The sequence below is a fragment of the Rhinoderma darwinii genome, chromosome 1 (assembly GCF_050947455.1).
Source record: "Rhinoderma darwinii isolate aRhiDar2 chromosome 1, aRhiDar2.hap1, whole genome shotgun sequence".
Classification (NCBI taxonomy): domain Eukaryota; kingdom Metazoa; phylum Chordata; class Amphibia; order Anura; family Rhinodermatidae; genus Rhinoderma; species Rhinoderma darwinii.
This window is the reverse complement of record NC_134687.1, coordinates 116304378-116332245: the sequence shown is the minus strand read 5'-3', so window position 1 is coordinate 116332245 and position 27868 is coordinate 116304378. Positions and strand designations below refer to the sequence as shown.

The window sequence follows — 27868 nt, the reverse complement described above, 5'->3', positions numbered from 1 at the left end:
ATGATACAATATCTTTCAGGCACCAGCGGTAACATAAAGCATTTTTTAAGCAGAAGGATGCATTGTGACAAGCTTTTCTTAGTAACTCTGCTGGTTCTATGGATGGGAGTCAGTTCTGTTCCTACTTTAACTGAAAAGCGTAAGTGAAATAACATATCACCTATATGTGGATTTATTATGTTTGGTTTCCATGATATATATATATAGGACTATGAAAATAATGGTCACATCTACTTGGATAGGGTATCTGATTATTTATGGAGTATGCATGCATTTATTACCAGGACACGTTTTGCTGGCTTGTATGTCTAAAAAACATTTAAAACTATTGGATTAGGGTTACAAATATTCAAAGATAAATGTGTTACCAAAAATAGCTTACGTATTTTGCATAATAATGTAAAATTGTGTTTGTCACATATTTGATTTCCATGACAGATATATGAAGCAGCTAAATGAGAAGCCTTTGAAGCCATAAATACACGTAAATGACTGAGCAGTTACACATTATAAACCAGTGTTCATATTTTTTCTGACTCGAGAGATAAGGGATAGCGTACAGATTGTAGAAAAAAGAACCATCTGCTGCAAGAAAAACCCTTGACCTGTAATTTTGTTTCGTTTTTAAAAAAAAGTTTGTAATTTACATTTTATAACAGATGGCTGTGGTATAGTAGCCTAAGTTTGAATGAGCTATGATTTTGCTGTCACGAAGAATGGTAATGGGTTTCACTATTTCTAAAATGCGTCTCTAGTTTATATTGATAGAAAGTTTGTGAGGAAGTTGTGAAAAACCATTGAAAATGATTACAGTTTATACAGATTAGCAGGAAAGAGTGAGTCCTTTGAGCGGCAGGTTGCCTACTATTTCACATGGGGAAATATAAGATAGTTATATATAAGATAGAGAGATCGATATAAAGTAGGTAGCTTAAGAGAAAGATATGAGAGATGATAGATATATATGAGATAGATAGATAGATAGATAGATAGATAGATAGATAGATAGATAGATAGATAGATAGATAGATAGATAGATAGATAGATAGATAGATAGATAGATAAATATCCAATGATAGGCAGCACTCCAATGTCAAGGTGAAAAAATAGCTTTAATAGCCCTCGTGCGACGTTTCGGCTCAATACAAGGAGCCTTTCTCAAGCATGTTAAACAGTGCAAACATGGTGATATATAAAGGGGCTGAACAAAGTAGTCCCAATCAGTGAGTGATTAATACATCAATTTAAAATCAATACAATGTCATATTGTCATACATTAAGGAATGCAAACAGTGTAAGCAATAGTAAAACTGTTAAAGAGATAAGTCCAGCATTACATCTGGAACTTTAATAAAGTGCAAAAAGTGCTCATTGCTACTAACAATATTAGTTATGTACAGCTGTGTAGAATTAAAAGCAGCCACATTAGCATATGCATACAGTGGATCCATGCTCGTTGTGTGTTCATGTTTCCGGCGTTCTCTACTTCCTGGTTCACATGATATTGAATTACAGATGTTGAGAATATCCTCATACTTACACTTATTTGAATCAAATACTACTCACATATACACTACCGTTCAAAAGTTTAGGGTCACTTAGAAATTTCCTTATTTTTTAAAGAAAAGCACAGTTTTTTTCAATGAAGATAACATTAAATGAATCAGAAATACACTCTATACATTGTTATAGTGCTAAATGACTATTCTAGCTGCAAACATCTGGTTTTTAATGCAATATCTACATAGGTGTATAGAGGCCCATTTCCAGCAACCATCACTCCAGTGTTCTAATGGTACATTGTGTTTGCTAACTGTGTTAGAAGGCTAATGGATGATTAGAAAACATTTGAAAACCCTTGTGCAAATTATGTTAGCACCGCTGTAAACAGTTTTGCTGTTTAGAGGAGCTATAAAACTGACCTTCCTTTCAGCTTGTTGAGAATCTGGAGCATTACATTTGTGGGTTCGATTAAACTCTCCAAATGGCTAGAAAAAGAGAGCTTTCATGTTAGAAATGAACAAAGAAAATGATCGACTGAAGCACAACAAATTGATAGCAAAAAATACAAAATTTTATTAACATGAAACCATGACAAAGGTTAAAACTGGAACAGGGAATGAGTCACTAAATAAAAAGACATCGAAAACAATCATGCACTAGATGTAGATGTGACATGAATCTATACAAGCTTGTTTATTTGTTAATACAGCAAAAGAGGATAGTGTACGTGCCTATGCGGACCTGTAGCTAATAAAGCCTAATAAATGATGGCAAAAAGAAGGTCAACAAGGAATAAAATGCATGTATGTACTGCCTGGGTTGCCTCTATGAGAGTATATATGTGGCAATAATTGTATGCAGATACCTGAATACAGTGATTATCTGTATATGCATGATAGCCTAATATACGCCATAGTGTGTATTACAGGATCAGTGCTACAGGTAACATACAGCAATGTGCATAGACGCACAAAGAGGTACTAGGCCAATACCAGGCAAGAAAGTCAGTGATAGCTGTATAACATACCAGTGGACATGATGAGGATGTCTGGACCCGACGCGCGTTTCGGCAACTGCCTTCGTCCGGGGTTAGGGTCAAGCTGCTAAAATCTACCTATATATGGAGCGTAGCTCAGGTGTTTGTAATATAAGAAGAGGAGGAGGCAGAATCAAGTGACGAAAAACGGCGTCTGGTGCGGGGTACCAAGATGGCGCTGCCCCACTTCCGGTCCGCGTCATCAGAGAGGATGTGGGGCGGCGCGGACTAACCACGCCCCCCACACATCCTACTCCGAGTCTAGACAGCGGTCGGAAGAGGCCAGGGCCACTCCCCCCTCGGACATAGACATCTGATCAGGATGTCATGAACACCAGCGCGCAATCCATCAGCGATATGTGCCAGAAGGAAACAAGGAAAAGAACTTACAATACGAATGGTTTGCAGGGTATTGTGTATAGTTGGAAATAAAAAGTAGCATAAAACGGCTTCCTATGGTGTGAATTATGTGATGTGTAACATGGAGAAGAAGGGGGGGGGGGGGGGAAGGAGGAGGGGGTTGGTTGTGATGTAAAACAATAAATGACTGCACCACTGGCAATAGTGAGATGAAAAAATATATGATGAAAAATGTGAATGTAGAAAGTTGAAAATAAAATTTTTTGTGAATGTATAAGATGATAAATGTGAAATGCTAATGAAATTGTGAATAGGATGACAGATGTGAAGTGTGATACTGGTGAATTGTACTGGGAATGTGATGAGACATAGAGAAAGCAAGAAAATCCGGTTAATGTGTGTGTAAAAATACAAGTGTAGTGGACACACGATTATACTATAGAAATCAATACTGAGTAACACCTAAATGCTAAGTCTAGAAAAACCATAATATTGAAGCCACATGTATTGGTACAAAAATACAATACACACCAATGTCTATACATACAGCAGGCAGTATATATATCACTTTAAGTTCTCTATGTTTGTAAGAACTAAACATATATAATTGTGCCTAATAGATGCTACTGGTAGCACTAAATAAATTGATAAGGAACACATACACAAAAACATATTATAGCAAAATACAGAAATAACGTATTGGGAATGAATCGTACAAAATAAAGGATCGGAATGATCCATACAAGATGGGAATAAATAGTAGATGAGTGATATGTGATACAAATAATACCATATCTATATAATGACCAATGCAGAAAATATATATAAAGCGCAGTATAGTGTATCTTGTTTCCTCCTAGAAGTAGCGAAGAATGGACCGCAAGACACCACCTCAGATGAACTCAATGGAAGAATATCATAATTCTGTATATCAGGAAAACACAACAAAAGAGGGTAGTTAATTTTAAAAAAAATGACAACAGGGATGAGGAAAAGATAAAAGCCAAGACCCACAAGGAGTCAATGGTTACAAAAACGAAACAAAGCTCAAAGATTCGTTTAATCCATGTGGAGACAATTGGATCTGGACCCTTGGGACAATGTCTCCACATGGATTAAACGAATCTTTGAGCTTTGTTTCGTTTTTGTAACCATTGACTCCTTGTGGGTCTTGGCTTTTATCTTTTCCTCATCCCTGTTGTCATTTTTTTAAAAATTAACTACCCTCTTTTGTTGTGTTTTCCTGATATACAGAATTATGATATTCTTCCATTGAGTTCATCTGAGGAGGTGTCTTGCGGTCCATTCTTCGCTACTTCTAGGAGGAAACAAGATACACTATACTGCGCTTTATATATATTTTCTGCATTGGTCATTATATAGATATGGTATTATTTGTATCACATATCACTCATCTACTATTTATTCCCATCTTGTATGGATCATTCCGATCCTTTATTTTGTACGATTCATTCCCAATACGTTATTTCTGTATTTTGCTATAATATGTTTTTGTGTATGTGTTCCTTATCAATTTATTTAGTGCTACCAGTAGCATCTATTAGGCACAATTATATATGTTTAGTTCTTACAAACATAGAGAACTTAAAGAGGCTCTGTCACCAGATTTTGCAACCCCTATCTGCTATTGCAGCAGATCGGCGCTGCAATGTAGATTACAGTAACGTTTTTATTTTTAAAAAACGAGCATTTTTGGCCAAGTTATGACCATTTTCGTATTTATGCAAATGAGGCTTGCAAAAGTACAACTGGGCGTGTTGAAAAGTAAAAGTACAACTGGGCGTGTATTATGTGCGTACATCGGGGCGTGTTTACTACTTTTACTAGCTGGGCGTTGTGTATAGAAGTATCCACTTCTCTTCAGAACGCCCAGCTTCTGGCAGTGCAAACACAGCCGTGTTCTCCAGAGATCACGCTGTGACGTCACTCACAGGTCCTGCATCGTGTCGGCACCAGAGGCTACAGATGATTCTGCAGCAGCATCCACGTTTGCAGGTAAGTAGCTACATCGACTTACCTGCAAATGCTGATGCTGCTGCAGAATCAACTGTAGCCTCTGGTGCCGACACGATGCAGGACCTGTGAGTGACGTCACAGATCTGCACTGCCAGAAGCTGGGCGTTGTGAAGAGAAGTGGATGATACTTCTATACACAACGCCCAGCTAGTAAAAGTAGTAAACACGCCCCGATGTACGCACATAATACACGCCCAGTTGTACTTTTACTTTTCAACACGCCCAGTTGTACTTTTGCAAGCCTCATTTGCATAAATACGAAAATGGTCATAACTTGGCCAAAAATGCTCGTTTTTTAAAAATAAAAACGTTACTGTAATCTACATTGCAGTGCCTATCTGCTGCAATAGCAGATAGGGGTTGCAAAATCTGGTGACAGAGCCTCTTTAAAGTGATATATATACTGCCTGCTGTATGTATAGACATTGGTGTGTATTGTATTTTTGTACCAATACATGTGGCTTCAATATTATGGTTTTTCTAGACTTAGCATTTAGGTGTTACTCAGTATTGATTTCTATAGTATAATCGTGTGTCCACTACACTTGTATTTTTACACACACATTAACCGGATTTTCTTGCTTTCTCTATGTCTCATCACATTCCCAGTACAATTCACCAGTATCACACTTCACATCTGTCATCCTATTCACAATTTCATTAGCATTTCACATTTATCATCTTATACATTCACAAAAATTTTTATTTTCAACTTTCTACATTCACATTTTTCATCATATATTTTTTCATCTCACTATTGCCAGTGGTGCAGTCATTTATTGTTTTACATCACAACCAACCCCCTCCTCCTTCCCCCCCCCTTCTTCTCCATGTTACACATCACATAATTCACACCATAGGAAGCCGTTTTATGCTACTTTTTATTTCCAACTATACACAATACCCTGCAAACCATTCGTATTGTAAGTTCTTTTCCTTGTTTCCTTCTGGCACATATCGCTGATGGATTGCGCGCTGGTGTTCATGACATCCTGATCAGATGTCTATGTCCGAGGGGGGAGTGGCCCTGGCCTCTTCCGACCGCTGTCTAGACTCGGAGTAGGATGTGTGGGGGGCGTGGTTAGTCCGCGCCGCCCCACATCCTCTCTGATGACGCGGACCGGAAGTGGGGCAGCGCCATCTTGGTACCCCGCACCAGACGCCGTTTTTCGTCACTTGATTCTGCCTCCTCCTCTTCTTATATTACAAACACCTGAGCTACGCTCCATATATAGGTAGATTTTAGCAGCTTGACCCTAACCCCGGACGAAGGCAGTTGCCGAAACGCGCGTCGGGTCCAGACATCCTCATCATGTCCACTGGTATGTTATACAGCTATCACTGACTTTCTTGCCTGGTATTGGCCTAGTACCTCTTTGTGCGTCTATGCACATTGCTGTATGTTACCTGTAGCACTGATCCTGTAATACACACTATGGCGTATATTAGGCTATCATGCATATACAGATAATCACTGTATTCAGGTATCTGCATACATTTATTGCCACATATATACTCTCATAGAGGCAACCCAGGCAGTACATACTTGCATTTTATTCCTTGTTGACCTTCTTTTTGCCATCATTTATTAGGCTTTATTAGCTACAGGTCCGCATAGGCACGTACACTATCCTCTTTTGCTGTATTAACAAATAAACAAGCTTGTATAGATTCATGTCACATCTACATCTAGTGCATGATTGTTTTCGATGTCTTTTTATTGAGTGACTCATTCCCTGTTCCAGTTTTAACCTTTGTCATGGTTTCATGTTAATAAAATTTTGTATTTTTTGCTATCAATTTGTTGTGCTTCAGTCGATCATTTTCTTTGTTGGATTCATCTATTGTTGATCGATGCACCAAGGTTATCTTGGTCATTACCTGGGACGCAAACACAGCAGATCTCATATTGTTCAGCAACGTTGCTTTATATTGAACATTACTCTGTGTCTGTGCCCCTTTTTCGGTGGTATTGTATTTGTATATATGTTAGAAATGAAGGCTATTCCATGTGAGAAATTGCCAAGAAACTGAAGATTTCCTACAACGGTGTGTACTACTCCCTTCAGAGGACAGTACAAACAGGCTCTAACCAGAGTAGAAATAGAAGTGGGAGGCCCCGCTGCACAACTGAGCAACAAGACAAGTACATTAGAGTCTCTAGTTTGAGAAATACACGCCTCACAAGTCCTCAACTGGCAGCTTCATTAAATAGTACCTGCAAAACGCCAGTGTCAACGTCTACAGTGAAGAGGCGACTCCGGGATGCTGGCCTTCAGGGCAGAGTGGCAAAGAAAAAGCCATATCTGAGACTGGCTAATAAAAGGAAAAGATTAATATGGACAAAAGCACACAGACATTGGACCTAGGAAGATTGGAAAAAAGTGTTATGGACAGACTAATCGAAGTTTGAGGTGTTTGGATCACACAGAAGAACATTTGTGAGACGTAGAACAACTGAAAAGATGCTGGAAGAGTGCCTGTTGCCATCTGTCAAGCATGGTGGAGGTAATTTGATGGTCTGGGGTTGCTTTGGTGCTGGTAAAGTGGGAGATTTGTACAAGGTAAAAGGGATTTTGAATAAGGAAGGCTATCACTCCATTTTGCAACGCCATGCCATACCCTGTGGACAGCGCTTGATTGGAGCCTATTTCATCCTACAACAGGATAATGACCCAAAGCACACCTCCAAATTATGCAAGAACTATTTAGGAAAGAAGAAGCAGGCAGCTGGTATTCTATCTGTAATGGAGTGGCCAGCGCAGTCACCAGATCTCAACCCCATAGAGCTGTTGTGGGAGCAGCTTGACCGTATGGTACGCAAGAAGTGCCCATCAAGCCAATCCAACTTGTGGGAGGGCCTTCTGGAAGCATGGAGTCAAATTTCTCCCGATTACCTCAGCAAATTAACAGCTAGAATGCCAAAGGTCTGCAATGCTGTAATTGCTGCAAATGGAGCATTCTTTGACGAAAGCAAAGTTTGAAGGAGAAAATTATTATTTCAAATAAAAATCATTATTTCTAACCTTGTCAATGTCTTGACTATATTTTTTAGTCATTTTGCAACTCATTTTATAAATATAAGTGTGAGTTTTCATGGAAAACACAAAATTGTCTGGGTGACCCCAAACTTTTGAACGGTAGTGTATATATATCCGTACCTTAATTATATTTATCTCATTCTAGAAGCCTTTTTTCTTGCATCCCTCTTGTCCAGTTATGATTACATCATGAATATTATATCCTATATACTTATCACTGTTCTTGTTAACCTATATGTGGAATACATATTAATATTTTTTTACGATACTTGACTACAGTGCGCAGGCGTGGACATGCGCTGTACGGGACAAAAATGGCTGCCGACGACTTCAGAATACATGTGCGCATACGCGGACATGCACAATTGATCCTGGCAAAATAGACCGGTATCTCAATGAGGATATTCTCCTCAGCTGTAATTCACTATCTTTGCGAACCAGGAAGTAGAGAACGCCGGAAACATGAAGACACACGAGCATGGATCCACTGTATGCATATGGTAATGTGGCTGCTTTTAATTCTACACAGCTGTACATAACTAATATTGTTAGTAGCAATCAGCACTTTTTGCACTTTATTAAAGTTCCAGATGTAATGCTGGACTTATCTCTTTAACAGTTTTACTATTGCTTACACTGTTTGCCTTCTTTAATGTATTAAAATATATGACATTGTATTGATTTTAAATTGATGTATTAATCACTCACTGATTGGGACTACTTTGTTCAGCCCCTTTATATATCACCATGTTTGCACTGTTTAACATGCTTGAGAAAGGCTCCTTGTATTGAGCCGAAACGTCGCACGAGGGCTATTAAAGATATTTTTCCACCTTGACATTGGAGTGCTGCCTATTATTGGATGTTTATTGGATATGGAACTGTGATTGGGTTCCCAAGGCGTGCACCCATCTATACTTTTAAAGCTGGTGCTGTTGGACGGTGGACTAGATAGATAGATAGATAGATAGATAGATAGATAGATAGATAGATAGATAGATAGATAGATAGATAGATGCCCCAGATTTTCTTTTTTATTAATTTGTCATTTGTGTCCTAAGTTTCTAAGTGATGAGGTAGAGGCACACAGAAATTAACTGCAACTTTTGGCTGGAATGATGGACAGGGATATTTTCGAGGAAACAATATATTTTTACATGGGAAGGAGACTGGAATATATTTCTGTATGTCTGTATTTTTTGTGTAACTCATAGCATATGCTTAGGTATATTCCCATACCTGTAAAAGGAAACATTGCTCTCATTCACTCTCTCTTGCTTTAGTCAGTTGCAGAGCAATACCACGTGTATGAACTCTACATTTCAGAGAGACACATACTGTAATTCACTGTAGGCTAAGTTTGTAAAGATGGGGCACATAATGAGGCATGTTATTCTTTAGTATTCTCTTTATCATATTTTGCCTTTGGTTGTCTACAATATATCATTCAGTAATTTCTCAGTGCATGAAAGCTTACAGATGTAGTAGATTCAGTCGGAAAGGCCTATAGGCAACATTAGCAATTCCAACCACCTTACTGATAGCTCAGAAAAAAACAACAGTTTTTTTATGATAACAGGAAGGTAGCTATATCCCAGCCTCCAGGTTTACTTCACCTAAAATCACTAAATATTAGTTTATAATCCCCTCTTTATTTTTTTTATAGCTATAGTATTCTCGTTTTTTTCTGGGAGTTTGCCGGAATTTTTTTGTGACTATAGACTGAGGGGGAATCTATCAAATTTTCTAAACCAGTTTTCTGCGTAAAAATTTGCGAATGTCTCAAAAGTCACAAAACTTGCCACTTTAGTGCTGTTTCCGCTGCTCTCGACTCTTTTCTAAAAAGTCGGACCAGCAGCCCAACGCATTTACTATAATGCTAAAACATCACGCAGTCCTAGGCAGATAAGGAAAATATGTGCCCCCCTGCACACGTAAAATCAATTCAATGAGGCTGCATTCACACTGTATCCAAAGGTTCCTATTCACCCATTGGGCTGGTATACATACCTTCTTTTCTACAGTATGGAACAGTGCTTTTCCATACAGAGTAATGGAAGCTCAATGCATAAATACAGCACAAGAACCAAGCTCAGAACATAAATACGGCACAAGAACCAAACTCAGTACATATACAGCACCAGTACCAAGCTCACTGTATAACTACAGCACCAGTACCAAGACTAATGCATAAATACAGCACCAGAACAAAGCTCATTGCATAAATACAGCACCAGAACAAAGCTCAGAACAAATATACAGTACCAGAACCAAGATCAGTACATATATGCAGCACCGAAACAAAGCACAGTACAGCAATACAGCACCAGAACAAGCCAAGTGCATAAATACAGCACCAGAACAAAGCTCAGTACGTATATACAGCACCAGACATAAGGTCAGTACATAAATACAACACCGGAACAAAGCTCAGTACATAAATACAACACCAGAACAGAACAAAGCTCAGTACATATATACAGCACCAGAACAAAGCTTAGTACATCAATACAGCACCAGAAAAATCTCAGTACCTATATACAGCACCAGAACTAAGGTCAGTACATAAATGCAACACCAGAACAGCTCAGTACATAATTACAGCACCAGAACAAAGCTCAGTACATATATACAGCACCAGAACTAAGCTTAGTACATCAATACAGCACCAGAACAAAGCTCAGTACATATATACAGCACCAGAACAAAGCTTAGTACATCAATACAGGACCAGAACAAAGCTCAGTACATAAATACAGCACCAGAACAAACTCAGTACATAAATACAGCACTTGAAACAAGCCCAGTACATAAATACAGCACCAGTGCCAAGCTTAGTATATAACTACAGTACCAGAACAAAACTCAGTACACAAATACAGCACCAGAACAAAATTTTGTACATAGAGCACCAGAACCAAGCTCAGTACATATATACAGCACCAGAACAAGGCTCAGTACATATATACAGCATCAGTACCAAGCTCAGTAAAAAAAACTACAGTACCAGAACCAAACTCAGCTCATAAATACAGCATCAGAATCAGGCTTACTACACAAATACAGTACAAAAACCAAGCTCATTATAAGTATACTGCACCAGAACCAAGCTCAGTACATATATACGGCACCAGAACAAAACTCAGTACATAACTACAGTACCAGAACCAAACTCAGTTCATAATTACAGCACCAGAACAGAAATCAGTACACAAATACAGCATCAAAACCAAGCTCAGTACATATGTACAGCATCAGAACAAAGCTCAGTACATATATACAGCACCAGTTCCGAGCTCAATGCATATATACAGCACCAGATCCAAACTCAGTGCATATATATACAGCACAAGAACACAACTCAGTACATAAATACAGCACCAGAACAAATTTAAGTACATATACACAGCACCAGATCCAAGCTCAGTAGATATAAACAGCACCAGAATCAAGCTCCGTACATACAGTTAGGTCCAGAATTATTTGGACAGTGACACAAGGTTTGGCATTTTAGCTGTTTACCAAAACATATTGAATATACAGTTATATAATCAATATAGGCTTAAGGTGCAGACTCTCAGCTTTAATTTGAGGAAGGGTTTAGGAATTACAGCTCTTTAATATGTAGCTGCCTCTTTTTCAAGGGACCTGTAAAGGATCTGCCAGGCACAACTTCTGTGTATACGCCCATGGGTAATCAGTCTGCACCTGGTTCTATGTCTCTGAGACTGACTCCATCTTCCACCACTCAGGATGGCAGGCTTAGGAGTGGGAGAGCCTATCGCAGCCTGGCCAGATGGAGCTAGCTCCCGCCCTCTGTCTATTTATACCTGCCTTTCCTGTTTCTCCTTTGCTTGTGATTCTTCTCGTGTGGTTTCCTGGCCTTGCTGCAGCTTCTAGCTATTTGACCTTGCTTCATACTGACCCTGGCTTACTGACTACTCTCCTGCTCTGCGTTTGGTACCTCGTACACTCCTGGTTTGACTCGGCTCGTTCACCTCTCTTGTTGCTCATGGTGTTGCCGTGGGCAACTGCGCCATTTCCCTTTGCTTGTGTCCCCTTGTCTGTTTGTCTGTCGTGCACCTACTGAGCGTAGGGATCGTCACCCAGTTGTACCCCGTCACCTAGGGCGGGTCGTTGCAAGTAGGCAGGGACAGAGTGGTGGGTAGATTAGGGCTCACTGTCTGTTTCCCTACCCCCCTGTCATTACATAATCACAAGCCCATATACCTAGGCTACCCTGGTCCCTCACACTACTATGGACCCCCTTGAGACCCTGGCTCAGCAAATGCAGGATGAGTTGAAGACTGCGTTTAACACGCCCGAAGGTCATTTCGAATACCTCGTCATGCCCTTTGGGTTGTGTAATGCCCCCGCGGTCTTCCAGAATTTCATAAATGAGATTTTAAGAGATTACCTGGGGGTATTTCTTGTAGTGTACCTTGATGACATACTTGTGTTTTCCAAGGACTTGTCCTCCCACATTGAGCATGTCAGGAAGGTGCTCCAGGTCCTTCGGGAAAACAAACTGTTTTCTAAGACCGAAAAATGTGTGTTTGGGGTGCAAGAGATACCATTTTTGGGTCACATCCTCACTCCTCATGAACCAAATCGAGCCATTTATCGTGGAGGTTGACGCATCCGAGGTGGGAGTGGGGGCTGTCTTGTCCCAGGGTACCAGGTCCCTCACCCATCTCCGTCCCTGTGCCTACTTCTCCAGGAAGTTTTCGCCCACTGAGAGTAACTATGATATTGGCAACCGCAAACTCTTAGCCATTAAATGAGCATTTGAAGAGTGGCACCACTTCCTGGAATCTGCCCGGAGGCTAAACCCGAGACAAGCTCGATGGGCGCTATTTTTTACCAGATTCAACTTTTTGGTTAACTATAGGGCTGGGTCTAAAAATATTAAGGCCGATGCACTGTCGCGTAGCTTCATGGCCAGCCCTCCTTCGGAGGAAGATCCTGCTTGTATTTTGCCTCCTGGTATAGTCGTTTCTTCTATTGATTCTGATTTAGTCTCTGAAATTGCGGCTGATCAAGGTTCAGCTCCCGGGAACCTTCCTGAGAACAAGCTGTTTGTTCCCCTGCAATTCCAGCTAAGGGTACTTAGGGAAAATCATGACTCCACACTATCTGGTCATCCAGGCATCCTGGGTACCAAACACCTCATTGCCAGAAACTATTGGTGGCCTGGGTTGCCTAAAGACGTTAAGGCCTACGTCGCCGCTTGTGAGGTTTGTGCTAGGTCCAAGACTCCCAGGTCCCGACCAGCAGGCTTACTACGTTCTTTGCCCATTCCCCAGAGACCTTGGACCCTTATCTCCACGGATTTTATCACCGATTTGCCTCCATCTCAAGGCAAGTCGGTGGTTTGGGTTGTAGTAGACCGCTTCAGTAAGATGTGCCACTTTGTGCCCCTCAAGAAACTACCCAATGCCAAGACGTTAGCTACCTTGTTTGTCAAACACATCCTGCGTCTCCATGGGGTCCCTGTCAATATTGTTTCGGACAGAGGGGTACAATATGTTTCATTGTTTTGGAGAGCCTTCTGTAAAAAGTTGGAGATTGATCTGTCCTTCTCCTCTGCCTTCCATCCTGAAACTAATGGCCAAACCGAGAGGATTAATCAGTCTCTAGAACAATATTTAAGGTGTTTTATCTCTGACTGTCAATATGATTGGGTCTCATTCATTCCCCTCGCCGAATTTTCCCTTAATAACCGGGTCAGTAACTCGTCAGGGGTCTCCCCCTTTTTCTGTAATTTTGGGTTTAATCCATGGTTCTCCTCCGTTTCACCTGGTAGTTCCAACAATCCCGAGGTAGAGGTCGTTCATCGGGAACTGTGCACAGTCTGGGCCCAGGTTCAGAAGAACCTAGAGGCGTCCCAGAGCATACAAAAAACTCAGGCTGATAGAAGACATTCTGCTAACCCCTTGTTTATGGTCGGGGATCTGGTGTGGTTATCGTCTAAGAACTTGCGCCTTAAGGTCCCGTCCAAGAAGTTTGCTCCCCGGTTTATAGGGCCATATAAGGTCATTGAAGTCCTCAATCCTGTCTCCTTCCGACTGGAGTTGCCCCCATCTTTTCGTATACACGACGTGTTTCATGCCTCCCTCCTTAAACGCTGCTCCCCGTCCTTGGCTCCCTCGAGGAAACCTCCTGTTCCCGTTCTCACCCCTGAGGGGGTGGAATTCGAGGTGGCCAAGATTGTGGACAGCAAGATGGTCCAAGGCTCCCTCCAGTACCTGGTCCATTGGAGAGGATACGGGCACAACTTCTGTGTATACGCCCATGGGTAATCAGTCTGCACCTGGTTCTATGTCTCTGAGACTGACTCCATCTTCCACCACTCAGGATGGCAGGCTTAGGAGTGGGAGAGCCTATCGCAGCCTGGCCAGATGGAGCTAGCTCCCGCCCTCTGTCTATTTATACCTGCCTTTCCTGTTCCTCCTTTGCTTGTGATTCTTCTCGTGTGGTTTCCTGGCCTTGCTGCAGCTTCTAGCTATTTGACCTTGCTTCATACTGACCCTGGCTTACTGACTACTCTCCTGCTCTGCGTTTGGTACCTCGTACACTCCTGGTTTGACTCGGCTCGTTCACCTCTCTTGTTGCTCACGGTGTTGCCGTGGGCAACTGCCCCATTTCCCTTTGCTTGTGTCACCTTGTCTGTTTGTCTGTCGTGCACCTACTGAGCGTAGGGACCGTCGCCCAGTTGTACCCCGTCGCCTAGGGCGGGTCGTTGCAAGTAGGCAGGGACCGAGTGGTGGGTAGATTAGGGCTCACTGTCTGTTTCCCTACCCCCCTGTCATTACAGGACCAAAGGTAATTGGACAATTATCTCAAAAGCTATTTAATGGGCTGCATGGGCTATTCCCTTGTTAATCCTTCATCAATTAAGCAGGTAAAAGGTCTGGAGTTGATTCTAGGTGTGGCATTTGCATTTGGAAGCTGTTGCTGTGAACCCACAACATGAGGTCAAAGGAGCTCTCAATGCAAGTGACCAAGTGGTATTTATGGAAACACCGTAACTCACATGCTACGCTGCTTCCATAACTGCCATTCACTTCTATCAGAGTTACGGAAACACTGTTTTCGTAACTCCTGACCATGAAGTCAGGAAGTAGCTGGGAGGCAGCGAGAGCAGAAAGAGGTAGAACGGGGTTTAGGGGGCCCCGTTCTAGAGATAAGTGAGGGTTCCAGATGTGGGACTCGCAGCTATCTTGTGGATATTTAATAAATGTCCCTCATGGGAAAACCCCTTTAAAGTGTAACTAAACTTCAAAAGAGTTGCATGACCGAAAAATCAGTAGTTCATTTCCATGGCACAACGATCACAAGTGCCACTGAGGCGGGAACTTGATATGTAAGTGCTCCTGGCTTCTTACTGCGCACAGCCAGCCCTTGCCCCTCTGCTCGGATTGATGGCTCTATCAGCCTCCTGATTGAGCAGTGGGGCCATCAATAAGAGTAGACAGTGGCACCGGCGACCGCCGCACCGTTGGTTTTTTGTTTACGTGACCGAGACAAAAGGTATGTCTGCAATGCCTCGCCCTCCCCTGACATTCCAGGCAAAATTGCCAAGTTGGGTGATGATGCGAGGGTGTCAGTCTCAGAAATGGCAGCCCTAGTGGATACTGATCTCCCTAACAGCCGGGAGAACAGCCCAGCTAGTAGTCGGCGGGATGGTAATGCAGGTAAGCCAAGACAATTGATAGTCGTAGGGGATTCTATAATCAGGAAGACGGATAGAATAATTTGTCGCCAAGACCACCTCAACCGAATGGTTTGCTGTCTCCCTGGTGCCAGGGTTCGGCATGTGGTGGAACGGGTGGACAAATTGCTGGGAGGGGCTGGTGATGATCCAGCTGTCGTGGTCCATGTCGGTACCAACGACAGAATAAATGGTAGGTGGAGGAGCCTTAAGAATAATTTTAAAGAACTAGGCTACAAGCTGAAGGGAAGGACCTCCAAAGTAGTATTCTCAGGAATACTGCCTGTGCCATGCGCATCACAGGAAAGACAGCGGGAGCTCAGGGAGTTAAATGCATGGCTGAAGTCTTGGTGTAGAGGAGAAGGATTTGGATTCCTAGAGCACTGGGCTGACTTTTCATTGGGGTACAAACTGTATTCTGCAGATGATTTGCACCTAAATAGAAGGGGGTCCGCTGTGCTGGGGGAGAGAATTCTAGCTGGGGTGGCGGAGTATTTAAACTAGGGCTGAGGAGGGAGGTCAATGTAGAAAAAAAAGGGGTAGCCAGGTTAGAGAGGGGTCAGACTATATTGGTGGGGGGAGAAACAGAATGTGGGGAGAGGACTAGACAACAAGATAAGGAGATCCTTTCGTTACAAAACATCAGTGTAAATAAAAAGGCCCGATTAATGTCAAATCACATTTCTGATAATAAAAGTGAAAAACTGACAGGCAAGTTAAAGTGTATGTTCACAAATGCCAGAAGTCTAGCAAGCAAAATGGGGGAGCTGAAGGCCTTGATACTGGAAGAAAATATAGATATAGTTGGTGTTGCTGAAACATGGCTGGACTCTTCACATGACTGGGCTGTAAATCTACAGGGTTTTACACTTTTTCGGAAAGACAGGACAAATAGGAAAGGTGGTGGTGTATGTCTGTATGTGAGAAATGATATGAAGGCGAGTGTGAAAGAGACAATAGTGGGTGAAGACTGTGAGGAGGTTGAAACCTTGTGGGTGGAACTAGAAAGGGAGGTAAACACTGAAAAAATTACTTTTGGTGTAATCTATAGACCCCCCAATATAACTGAGGAGATGGAAGGTCAGCTATATAAACAGATGGAGCGGGCTGCACAGGCGGGTACTGTTGTGATAAGGGGAGATTTTAATTATCGGGATATTAATTGGTGTCATGGTTCAGCTTCAACTGCAAAGGGGAGACATTTCCTCAACCTGTTGCAGGAAAATTTTATGGGCCAGTTTGTGGAAGACCCGACTAGAGGTGAAGCTCTGTTGGATCTGGTCATTTCTAATAATGCAGATCTTGTTGGGAATGTCAATGTTCGTGAAAACCTCGGTAACAGTGATCATAATATAGTTACATTTTACCTATACTGTAAAAAACAAACGCAGGCTGGGAGTGCAAAAACATTTAATTTTAAGAAAGCCAATTTTCCCAGGATGAGGGCGGCAATTCAGGATATAAACTGGGAAGAACTAATGTCAAATAATGGGACAAATGATAAATGGGAGATTTTCAAATCTACTTTGAGTTATTATAGTGCAAAATGTATTCCTATAGGTAAGAAGTATAAACGACTCAAATTAAACCCCACATGGCTTACACCTTCTGTGAAAGGGGCAATACATGACAAAAAAAGGGCATTTAAAAAATACAAATCTGAGGGTACATCTGCAGCCTTTGTAAAATATAAAGAGCTTAATAAAATCTGTAAAAATGTAATAAAATTAGCAAAAATACAAAATGAAAGGCAGGTGGCCAAGGATAGTAAAACAAATCCCAAAAAATTCTTCAAGTATATAAATGCTAAAAAGCCAAGGTCTGAACATGTAGGACCCCTAGATAATGGTAATGGGGAGTTGATCACAGGGGATCAAGAGAAGGCAGAGTTACTAAATGGGTTCTTTAGCTCTATATATACAACAGAAGAAAGAGCAGCTGATGTAGCCGGTGCCAGTGCTGTTAATATATCAGTTGATATACTGAATTGGATGAATGTAGAGATGGTCCAAGCTAAATTAAATAAAATAAATGTGCACAAGGCCCCGGGACCAGATGGGTTACACCATAGAATTCTTAAAGAGCTTAGTTCAGTTATTTCTGTCCCCCTTTTCATAATATTCAGAGAATCTCTAGTGACTGGTATAGTGCCAAGGGACTGGCGCAGTGCAAATGTGGTGCCTATTTTCAAAAAGGGCTCTAGGTCTTCCCCAGGTAATTATAGACCAGTAAGCTTAACATCCATCGTGGGGAAAATGTTTGAGGGGCTATTGAGGGACTATATACAGAATTATGTGACAATAAATAGTATTATAAGTGATAGCCAGCATGGTTTTACTAAGGACAGAAGTTGTCAAACTAACCTAATCTGTTTTTATGAAGAGGTGAGCAGAAGTCTAGACAGAGGGGCCGCTGTGGATTTTGTGTTTTTGGACTTTGCAAAGGCATTTGACACTGTCCCCCATAGACGCCTAATGGGTAAATTAAGGACTATAGGTTTAGAAAATATAGTTTGTAATTGGATTGAGAATTGGCTCAAGGACCGTATCCAGAGAGTTGTGGTCAATGATTCCTTCTCTGAATGGTCACCGGTTATAAGTGGTGTACCCCAGGGTTCAGTGCTGGGACCACTATTATTCAACTTATTTATTAATGATATAGAGGATGGGATTAATAGCACTATTTCTATTTTTGCAGATGACACCAAGCTATGTAATATAGTTCAGTCTATGGAAGATGTTCATGAATTGCAGGCAGATTTAAACAAACTAAGTGTTTGGGCGTCCACTTGGCAGATGAAGTTTAATGTAGATAAATGTAAAGTTATGCATCTGGGTACCAACAACCTGCATGCATCATATGTCCTAGGGGGAGCTACACTGGCGGATTCACTTGTTGAGAAGGATCTGGGTGTACTTGTAAATCATAAAGTCAATAACAGCATGCAGTGTCAATCAGCTGCTTCAAAGGCCAGCAGGATATTGTCATGTATTAAAAGAGGCATGGACTCGCGGGACCGGGATGTAATATTACCATTTTACAAAGCATTAGTGAGGCCTCATCTAGAATATGCAATTCAGTTCTGGGCTCCAGTTCATAGAAAGGATGCCCTGGAGTTGGAAAAAATACAAAGAAGAGCAACGAAGCTAATTAGGGGCATGGAGAATTTAAGTTATGAGGAAAGATTGAAAGAATTAAACCTATTTAGCCTTGAAAAAAGACGACTAAGGGGGGACATGATTAACTTATATAAATATATTAATGGCACATACAAAAAATATGGTGAAATCCTGTTCCTTGTAAAACCCCCTCAAAAAACAAGGGGGCACTCCCTCTGTCTGGAGAAAAAAAGGTTCAAGCTGCAGAGGCGACAAGGCTTCTTTACAGTGAGAACTGTGAATCTATGGAATAGCCTACCACAGGAGCTGGTCACAGCAGGGACAGTAGATGGCTTTAAAAAAGGGTTAGATAATTTCCTAGAACAAAAAAATATTAGCTCCTATGTGTAGAAATTTTTCCTTCCCTTTTCCTTTCCCTTGGTTGAACTTGATGGACATGTGTCTTTTTTCAGCCGTACTAACTATGTAACTATGTAATAATATCACTCTGCCAGCAGCTTTGATGCCTCAAAACGGTTGATAGATTTCCTTAAACATGCTTGTACTGCCAACCTTAATCGTGCTATTGTTCATTTCTATTGGTTCTAAAAGATCTTTTGGCCAACAATTATTTCATGTACTTGAACATCTTAATACTTTTACCTTTACTAATGTTGTCGTCTGTCTTCATTTTCATGTAGAAGGTTTATACATTGAACTCAAAATGCCCTCTAGCATTTCCATTTGCTATAATGAATATGACCTAAGGATCTAGCAGTGTCCTTATTTTCTATCTACCTTTATATGCTTACTGTAAAAAGCAAAGTTTAATCATTCAATATATTAATCAAAAGGAATGGCGGGACCTTTGTGCTAACTGTAGCTAAGCGGAGACAACAAGAGAGTAAATAAAATCATTAAATACAATGTTCAGTCTCTTTATTGCTTCTCTTCCCTGAAATGTGACATTATTAGGATTCTATATACTACAAATGGACTTCTGAGTACATCTAATACTATTACAATCTGTACATTTTTTCCTGTAGCTAAGGAAGGCTTATGTCCAAAGCCAGTGGTTTTAATAAAATCTACAGTTCCCTGTGATAACAAATGATTAACTGACAATTAATACTCAGAAAACATGAAATGCTGTTATACTGGAGGTGGACACACGTGTATATTTTTATAACTTATTTTTTATTTTTTACTTCTTATTTCTATGTTTTAGTGCTACATGACAGTTAAAGTACATGGAAATTACCTAGAAATCAATATATTCATTGCATTTATATACACTGTTAGGGCTCATGCACACAAACAAGAAATAAATTATCAAAGTAAACACAAGATAACCTTGTTTACACTGTTTGTCAATCTATAGGATCTTTCACATGTTTCTACACAAACAATCTTCTAGAAATCCTGTAGAGAACACAGGGGTTATCACCTGTGGATCTATTCCATTTTTGCCTGGTGAACAGCTGAGGGGGGCTTAACAATTCTTGTGTCCTACTGCAGACAGGGCAATCGGGGATGGTTCCTAGTACGGCCAGTTGTCTTAAAACCAAACACATAATAGTGAGAAGAAGGGGGATATGGCGGATTTAAAACACTTATAGAAGACTTATTTTTATATATATAGATATATATATATATATATGTAAAGGATCTGCCAGGCACAACTTCTGTGTATACGCCCATAGGTAATCAGTCTGCACCTGAGTCTATGTCTCTGAGACTGACTCCATCTTCCACCACTCAGGATGTCAGGCTTAGGAGTGGGAGAGCCTATCGCAGCCTGGCCAGACGGAGCTAGCTCCCGCCCTCTGTCTATTTATACCTGCCTTTCCTGTTCCTCCTTTGCTTGTGATTCTTCTCGTGTGGTTTCCTGGCCCAGCTACAGCTTCTAACTATTTGATCCTGCTCTATACTGACCCTGGCTTACTGACTACTCTCCTGCTCTGCGTTTGGTACCTCGTTCCCTCCTGGTTTGACTCGGCTCGTTCACCACTCTTGTTGCTCACGGTGTTGCCGTGGGCAACTGCCCCATTTCCCTTAGCTTTTTGTACCCTTGTCTGTTTGTCTCGTGCACTTACTGAGCATAGGGACCGCCGCCCAGTTGTACCCCGTCGCCTAGGGCGGGGCGTTGCAAGTAGGCAGGGACAGAGTGGCGGGTAGATTAGGGCTCACTTGTCCGTTTCCCTACCCCCCTTCATGACAATATATATATATATATATATATATATATATATATATATATATATATATACACACATACATATATATTTTTTATTATTTTGAAAGGATTTACTATATATATATATATATATATATATATATTTCACAGTACTAATCGCAGTATGAGACATAATAGGATAAACGGAAAGAGTTATTGAAAGTATTTGCTGGGATTTTTTTGTTTATTTTGTATGTTTAGTGTTCCAATAATTATGTTTTCGTTAATAACGAATGTTCCCTTTAGAACGTCTAGGATTCTGTCCATTCAATGACCTACCTGAGGAATCGGGTGTACCACAAAACCCAAAATGCTTAAGTGATTTTGATTGCCAGAAAAATGCTAAGTGTTGCAAACGAGGATCTTCACTAGATTGCCTCCCTGCATCAAAAGGTGAGTAATATTATTTTTGCCACTGAGCTGATTTTAGTTACAAGGGACCCTTCCCTGCTAAGTTGAGATGTCCTACTGAATGTTGGGTCCCACAGAGTACGAAAGTCAAAGATCTAAAAGTTTAACCCGTGAGGTTAAAAAGATAAAAATTGAGAGTACTCAGTAGTTGATACCTTTTAAAAGGTTTCTTCTAACTTTTAAGTTGGTGGTATATCCATAGGATATGGCATCACTTTATAATTAGTGGGGTCCGACCTCCGGGACAAACACCGATACAGACAAGTAGGTACCTACAGAATGGATTCATTCGTGTGTCCCCTTCTAAGTTTTCCCAGCACTCCCACACAGGGAACTGCAGCTGGCTCCATTCCTTTGATGCGCTGCAAAAGACCCTTCCCTGCCATAAACCGCAACTGCATTTTGTTGATGGATTTGTATGGTAATGATAGGGAATTTAAAGGGGTAGTCTAGGCACGGACAACTCATGACCTATCCATCAGTATATGATCGGTGGGGGTTCTGACACCCAGACCACGCACCAATCAGCTGCTCCAGCTGGCTCCGGTCACGGAATAGCGGCCGAGCTTTAGTACTGCAGCTCTTCTCCTATTCAGGTGAATAGGCACAGAGTTGCTGGTCTAAAGCACAGCCTCTATGCAGTGGTCAGAGCCATCTGTTTCTGGCTCCGAATACTGCCTAACCTACATAACATCAGGCACCCGGAGGTATCGGAGCCGCTGATCGGTTAGAAGTCCGGGTGTCGGACCACCACCGATCATATACTGATGACCTATCCTGTGGATATCCATGCCTGGGCAACCCATTTAAGTTCCTTGACAATATCCTGCTGTATTATCATAGTATTCCTGCTTGTGAACAGACGGAGTATGATAATAGGCATATATTTGGGAATTATGATTCACGCCATCCTACAATATATTAATGCAGGATAACCAGTAGTGAACTTGCACTTTAAATTGGTCTGCAGGGCATCATTATATGCAGTCTGTATGTACAGTAATATTACATATAGTAATCATCAGGCTTCGTCATAAACTAGTATAAAAAACAGTAACTAATACATTTACTCATGTCGTCTTTCCTGATTGTAATCACTTGCCTCCTCCTTTTCCTACTCCTGGCCCAGACCATTATAGTAACTTCTTTCCAGAGTTTGCTGCATGGGCAACTTTTACTTTTTGGACCACATACTCCCTATTTTCCCAGCAGCACATTCCTTTTAGCAGGACATCTTCCCGATTTAGTACCCCCCCCCCCCCCCCCTGGCAGCAAACCATACACCACCATAAGAAGATGAAAACAGGTTAAAAAAAATCTATGGAGTTTGTTATAACACAATACTTGACAGGTAGTCTTTGTCTTCTTACTAGTGTACCTGCAGCCCTTGAATATTTTCCAAGTTGCTAAATAAATGACATTGGTGCAAGTGCTCAGTATTTTAGGTCTACATGTTCCAAGTATAATGATGTCATTGGCTACAAGACAGTCGAGGGAAACTTTTAACCATGCCATTCGCAAAGACAACCAAATGGCATTTCTATGGATTGTACTTTACAGCTGTTTAGTCATGAAAGAAAAAGGAAGTAACTTTATAATATAAACTTTTGTCTTCTATTTAGCACTATTTACAATTTCTTTTAAAGGGGTTGTCCGAGATAACATAATAATTTAAATAACACCATTAAATCATTTAAGTTAAAAAAATAAATACATTTGTAATATACTTACGTTTTCCAAAGTGGCCCCGTTTCCAAATCCTGCCGTCGGGAACTTGATTGTTGATGTCTCTCTCTGCTCCGGCTCTGCCACGTTGTTGATCTTGAATTCTTGCCGGGTATACGACACGTCACTTGTGACGTGGTGTATATCAGCTTGTTCTGTTGTAACGCGCATGCGCGGCCCCTGCTGTTATCTCGAGAACAGCAGGGACCGCGAGAACAGCAGTGACAGCGCATGCGCGTTACTGCATGTGAAGCAGAAGAAGCCGATATACACCACGTGACAAGTGACTTGTCGTATACCATCCGAGGTCTCTTTCGTGCGAGACCATGTGATCGGGATACGACACGACAGTGGAGGCAGCTGAAAAGGTGACGTCAGAGCTCAAGTGACCAGAAGGAAGAAGCAGCCAGAGCGGAGAACAGAAGCAAGATTGCACAGGTAAGTACATTATGCAATTTTTTATATGTTTAATGTATTTCTAAATGCACTTAAAAAAAAAATCTCGGACAACCCCTTTAATGCAGGGAGTAAGGTTTACAGCAGATGTGTTATTTCAGGCTGTCATGACATTGCCCAGGGATATGGACAGATCTCTACTGTAATTGTATCTATCTCTTTTCGTAGTAAACTTAACATATTTAATCTAGTGTATGTATATTAGTGTTGGCTAGAGGATAAATTGTTGTTACCTAAATCCATGTAAATGGCAAGATTAAAGCAATAGGAAATCTCAAATTTTCCATACAAAAAAATGAATAACCCACGTTTCAACATAGATTGTAAATAATACTAAAAATAATCTAAAGGTTTCTTAGTCTAATAATTTAGTAATATGTAATATCATTTATCACATGCAGGGCCTTTTATGCCAATAACTACATCGTTTTTTCTCTTCCCCTAATGCTTTGTGTTTTGGTGCCGTTTTCTTATTTTTAGCTAAAAATGACATTGGATTAAAAAACAAGAAGATGTGTAAAATGCGGCCATATACATATGTCTAATCACCTTAGGATCTACTTCTGTTTGTTTAAAAATACATGCACAAACTGCAATATGTAAACACAACCTAAGACCTTGTTCACAAAGTGCAGTTCTGATGTGTTTGTGGGTGCATTTTGTTTAGCCAAAGTCAATATTGCATAAAACAAAAAAGAAAAAGAAGAGAAATATAAGTAAGAACTTTCATTATTCAATTCCTCTGTGTTCCATTTGCTTAAAAAAATCAGTAGGTCAACAACCAAGATCAGACTTCACACACAGTTGGTATGTGGCTTGTAATCATGGAGACACAGTGTTCTGCATAGGAGCTGTATACACATATAGTTTATTTGTAACACTATTTGCAAATTTGCCTAATTTTTTTTTATGTTAGATGCGCTGAAGCAATGAAAATGTTGACAAATGGTTGCAAAAGCACACATAATCCTAAACTCCTTTTGCCAGTTTCAGGCGGTAACGCTGTGTGAATACTAACAACATAATTAATACTGAGAATATTGACAAGTTTTCAACGGTTCTTGATCATTTGATAATAAACTTGTTTATTAGTGATTAATCACTTGCATGTATTCCCGGTCACCTACATATATATATATATATATATATATATATATATATATATATCCTGCTTATATCTGTACATTTTATCTGATTGTTTTTCATTATTTGTCCAGAAAAGCCAGGAAGATGTCCTGATGTCTGTGAATCACATTCTGAACCCAAGTGCTCTGCTGACAGAGATTGTCCAGATAATCTTAAGTGCTGTCCTCAGTGCGGTCAGATCTGCATGGTACCTATAAAAGGTAACTGCTTCTTATATATCAAAGGTGTTCACTTTGTGTGTGGACAGGTTGAATATGCTCCGTCCTCAGGACAAATGAGCTGAAATACTGTAGAATGTTTGACTGTGACTTACTGCAGGAAAGCATGACAGCAATCTTCTTTTATGTGAACTAATGAACAATTGCAACAAAAAATAAAAAATTTGCCCTCGCAAATAGTAAAAATGTCATGTCGACATTTGTAACATTGTCGGCTAACACTGGGAGTCGTCATTTATTTTATTTGTTCTGACACGTTTCGGCGAACATAACAATGTGTCATGTGTATTTTTCAAGAAATGCAAATAAAAATGTAAATAACTACATCAAATATTTCCGCCAGTACTGCTGTATTCAAGTATGAGTATATAGGCCAGAGACCCACTTATATTTGTAGAAAAATAGTAACATGCAATGTCACGCTATTAAACTTCACCATTCCAGGAAAGGGGGTCCGTGCCTGCTGTCTTCTCAACCTTGAAGAGGTTTGCTACATAGATTATCCTTTAAACCCTATAAAATTATTTTGCTGGACTATACCAGACTGTGATGGCTCTTTATTTAGAAGATTCCCCCATCAATAATGGAGGTTATAGTGATTTTTGTATTGGTAGGGCACTTTCATGATAAGAAGGGACTGCCCAGATGGGACAATCACTTTAAGCTCTATCTGGCATGATATAGATCTAAAAATTTCAGTTGAAATAGACACACCATGACGCCTAAATGAAATAAAAAATATGGTATTCATACTGTACGTCTTAGAGCAGATCTCCAAGCTCCCCCTTACTGGTGTAATTTGCCCCAGTATGTGTGTCATTTTCCTGATCAACTTCTTGAAACTGTTCGGTGGTTTAGTTGCTTGCAGTATAATATATATATATATATATATATATATATATATATATATATATATATTTATATATATCAGTCATTACTAACATAAAGATCAGTTCTCCATGTATTGACTTCCTAGTTAGCTTTTGGTGGGCTTGGGCTCTATAGAGTAGCCAAACAGAACACAGAGCTACAGTGTAACACATGGGGGAGACATTAGAGCAGCCTCCTCAGTCTGTGGTGGGACATTGGGTGAATTTCATACTACTTCTGACTCCGTAAACATTGTAGCTAAGCTTAAGTCAAAGACCACAGCTTTGCCCTAATTAAATAAAAATCAGCCAAGGAGCTAACGCTTAAGAAAAAAAATAGCATGTAAGCATTAACTATAGGTGACAGAAGGTCATCTATAACTTTAAATTATTCTTGTATCCTGTTGGTATGCTACGATAATTATTATATTTTTCATATTATATAGATCACTTTTAATAGCATGTTAAAGTCACTAATATTGGGCTGTCAAAATGGCAACCCAATTCTATGGACGTAACAGTGAACTTACATTATAATTTCCTTGCCACTAAATTGCCAAAACACTGCTCCATCGTATGTTGGCAACTCCATTTGCCACTGTTTGACCAGGAAAGGACAGTACAAATCTCCTGAATGTCACTTGATACAAATGTAGCAAAGTTTATCTTGCCTACGATAACTTGCTGCAGTATGATATTACACATAAGCCATTGAAAAAGTCAAGTTAAAGTTTCCTGCCTCTGTGTATTTAATGTGTTAATAGTCAAGTTAAAGTTTGCTACATCTGTATGTATACTGTGGCTATCCATAACTGAAAAACCTAAAATGGTCACAAATATGTGTTTAACAAAAAAATATAGTCAAACATGACCAGTATTTTTGTAAGAACTAGTTAGATTAGAGCAGAGAGCTAGATGTATGGAAAATGTCCCTGCATCCATATAGTCAGCACTTGTGATAATGATTACAATTCCACCTCACTTTCCAAGAACAATAATCTGATTATGTGTTTATTTATGTGTCATGCTAATGGTCATTTAGGGTGCAGTCACAAATGGCAGATTTTGTTGCAGAAATTTCTGCGACTTAGGCCCCATTCACACGAGCGTATCAGATTCACGCGCGTGAAAAACGCGTGTGACTCTGGTACGTGTGTGTTGTGTTATGCATCAGGGTGCTTTGCGAGTGGCACACGTTATTCACGCACTCGCAAAGCACATTTTGTTTTTCGAATTGATGCGCAAATCACACACCACACACGGATGTGCATCCGTGTGCAGTGCGTGGTTTTCACGCACCCGTAGACTTCAATGGGTGACTAGGTGCGTGAAAATGCACCAATATAGGACATGCAGTGAGTTTCATGCAGCGGACTCTCGCTGCGTGAAAACTCATGTGTGAACGGCCCCATTAAAATCAATGGGTCCGTGTGCTGTGCGTGATTTCCATGCGGGGCACAAGGACATGATTCATGCTCGTGTGAATGAGGCCTTAAGATCAGCTCCATTCATCTAAAAAATTTTGTTTTTTTCTGCATGCACATGGAGTTATGCAGCAAAATCTGAATCTACCCAAGTCCTTGTTCACACAGTGCGGATTTGATGTAAATTTTGTATACATTTTTAATCCAAAACCAGAATTGGATCTAGAACAGGAGAGGCCTTCCTTTATATATCACTCCTGTTTTGGTACCGTTCCTGGTTTTGGTTTTGGAAAGTACATGCAAAATCTGCTTCAAATTTGGGCTGTGTGAACAAGGCCTTATAGTTTACTTTCTGTCATTACAGGGCATGGGTACCATCTTTGCATGTCATTTCTTGACATGAAATTCCAACCATACACTATGTCCCTACAGTTAATAGCAAATGGACAATTGTGTAAATGTACACAGATGAATTGTTTGCATCTGTCATCAATGTGTTTCTATGTATAAATATCTGATTTCTGCACGTCTACCTTTTTCATTTCAGTGGTGCATGCAGTTCCTCCAAATGAATTCATTAAGAATGCTACATAA

The 27868-nt window shown here is 40.4% G+C and overlaps 1 protein-coding gene across 1 annotated transcript; it reads left to right on the top strand.

Annotated features, from left to right (window-relative positions):
* Positions 1-27868, top strand: LOC142687897 (uncharacterized). The gene is given in 5 exon segments (XM_075847564.1): positions 1-139; positions 19836-19971; positions 21267-21418; positions 24835-24963; positions 27822-27868. Coding segments are annotated over 5 exon segments (603 nt in total).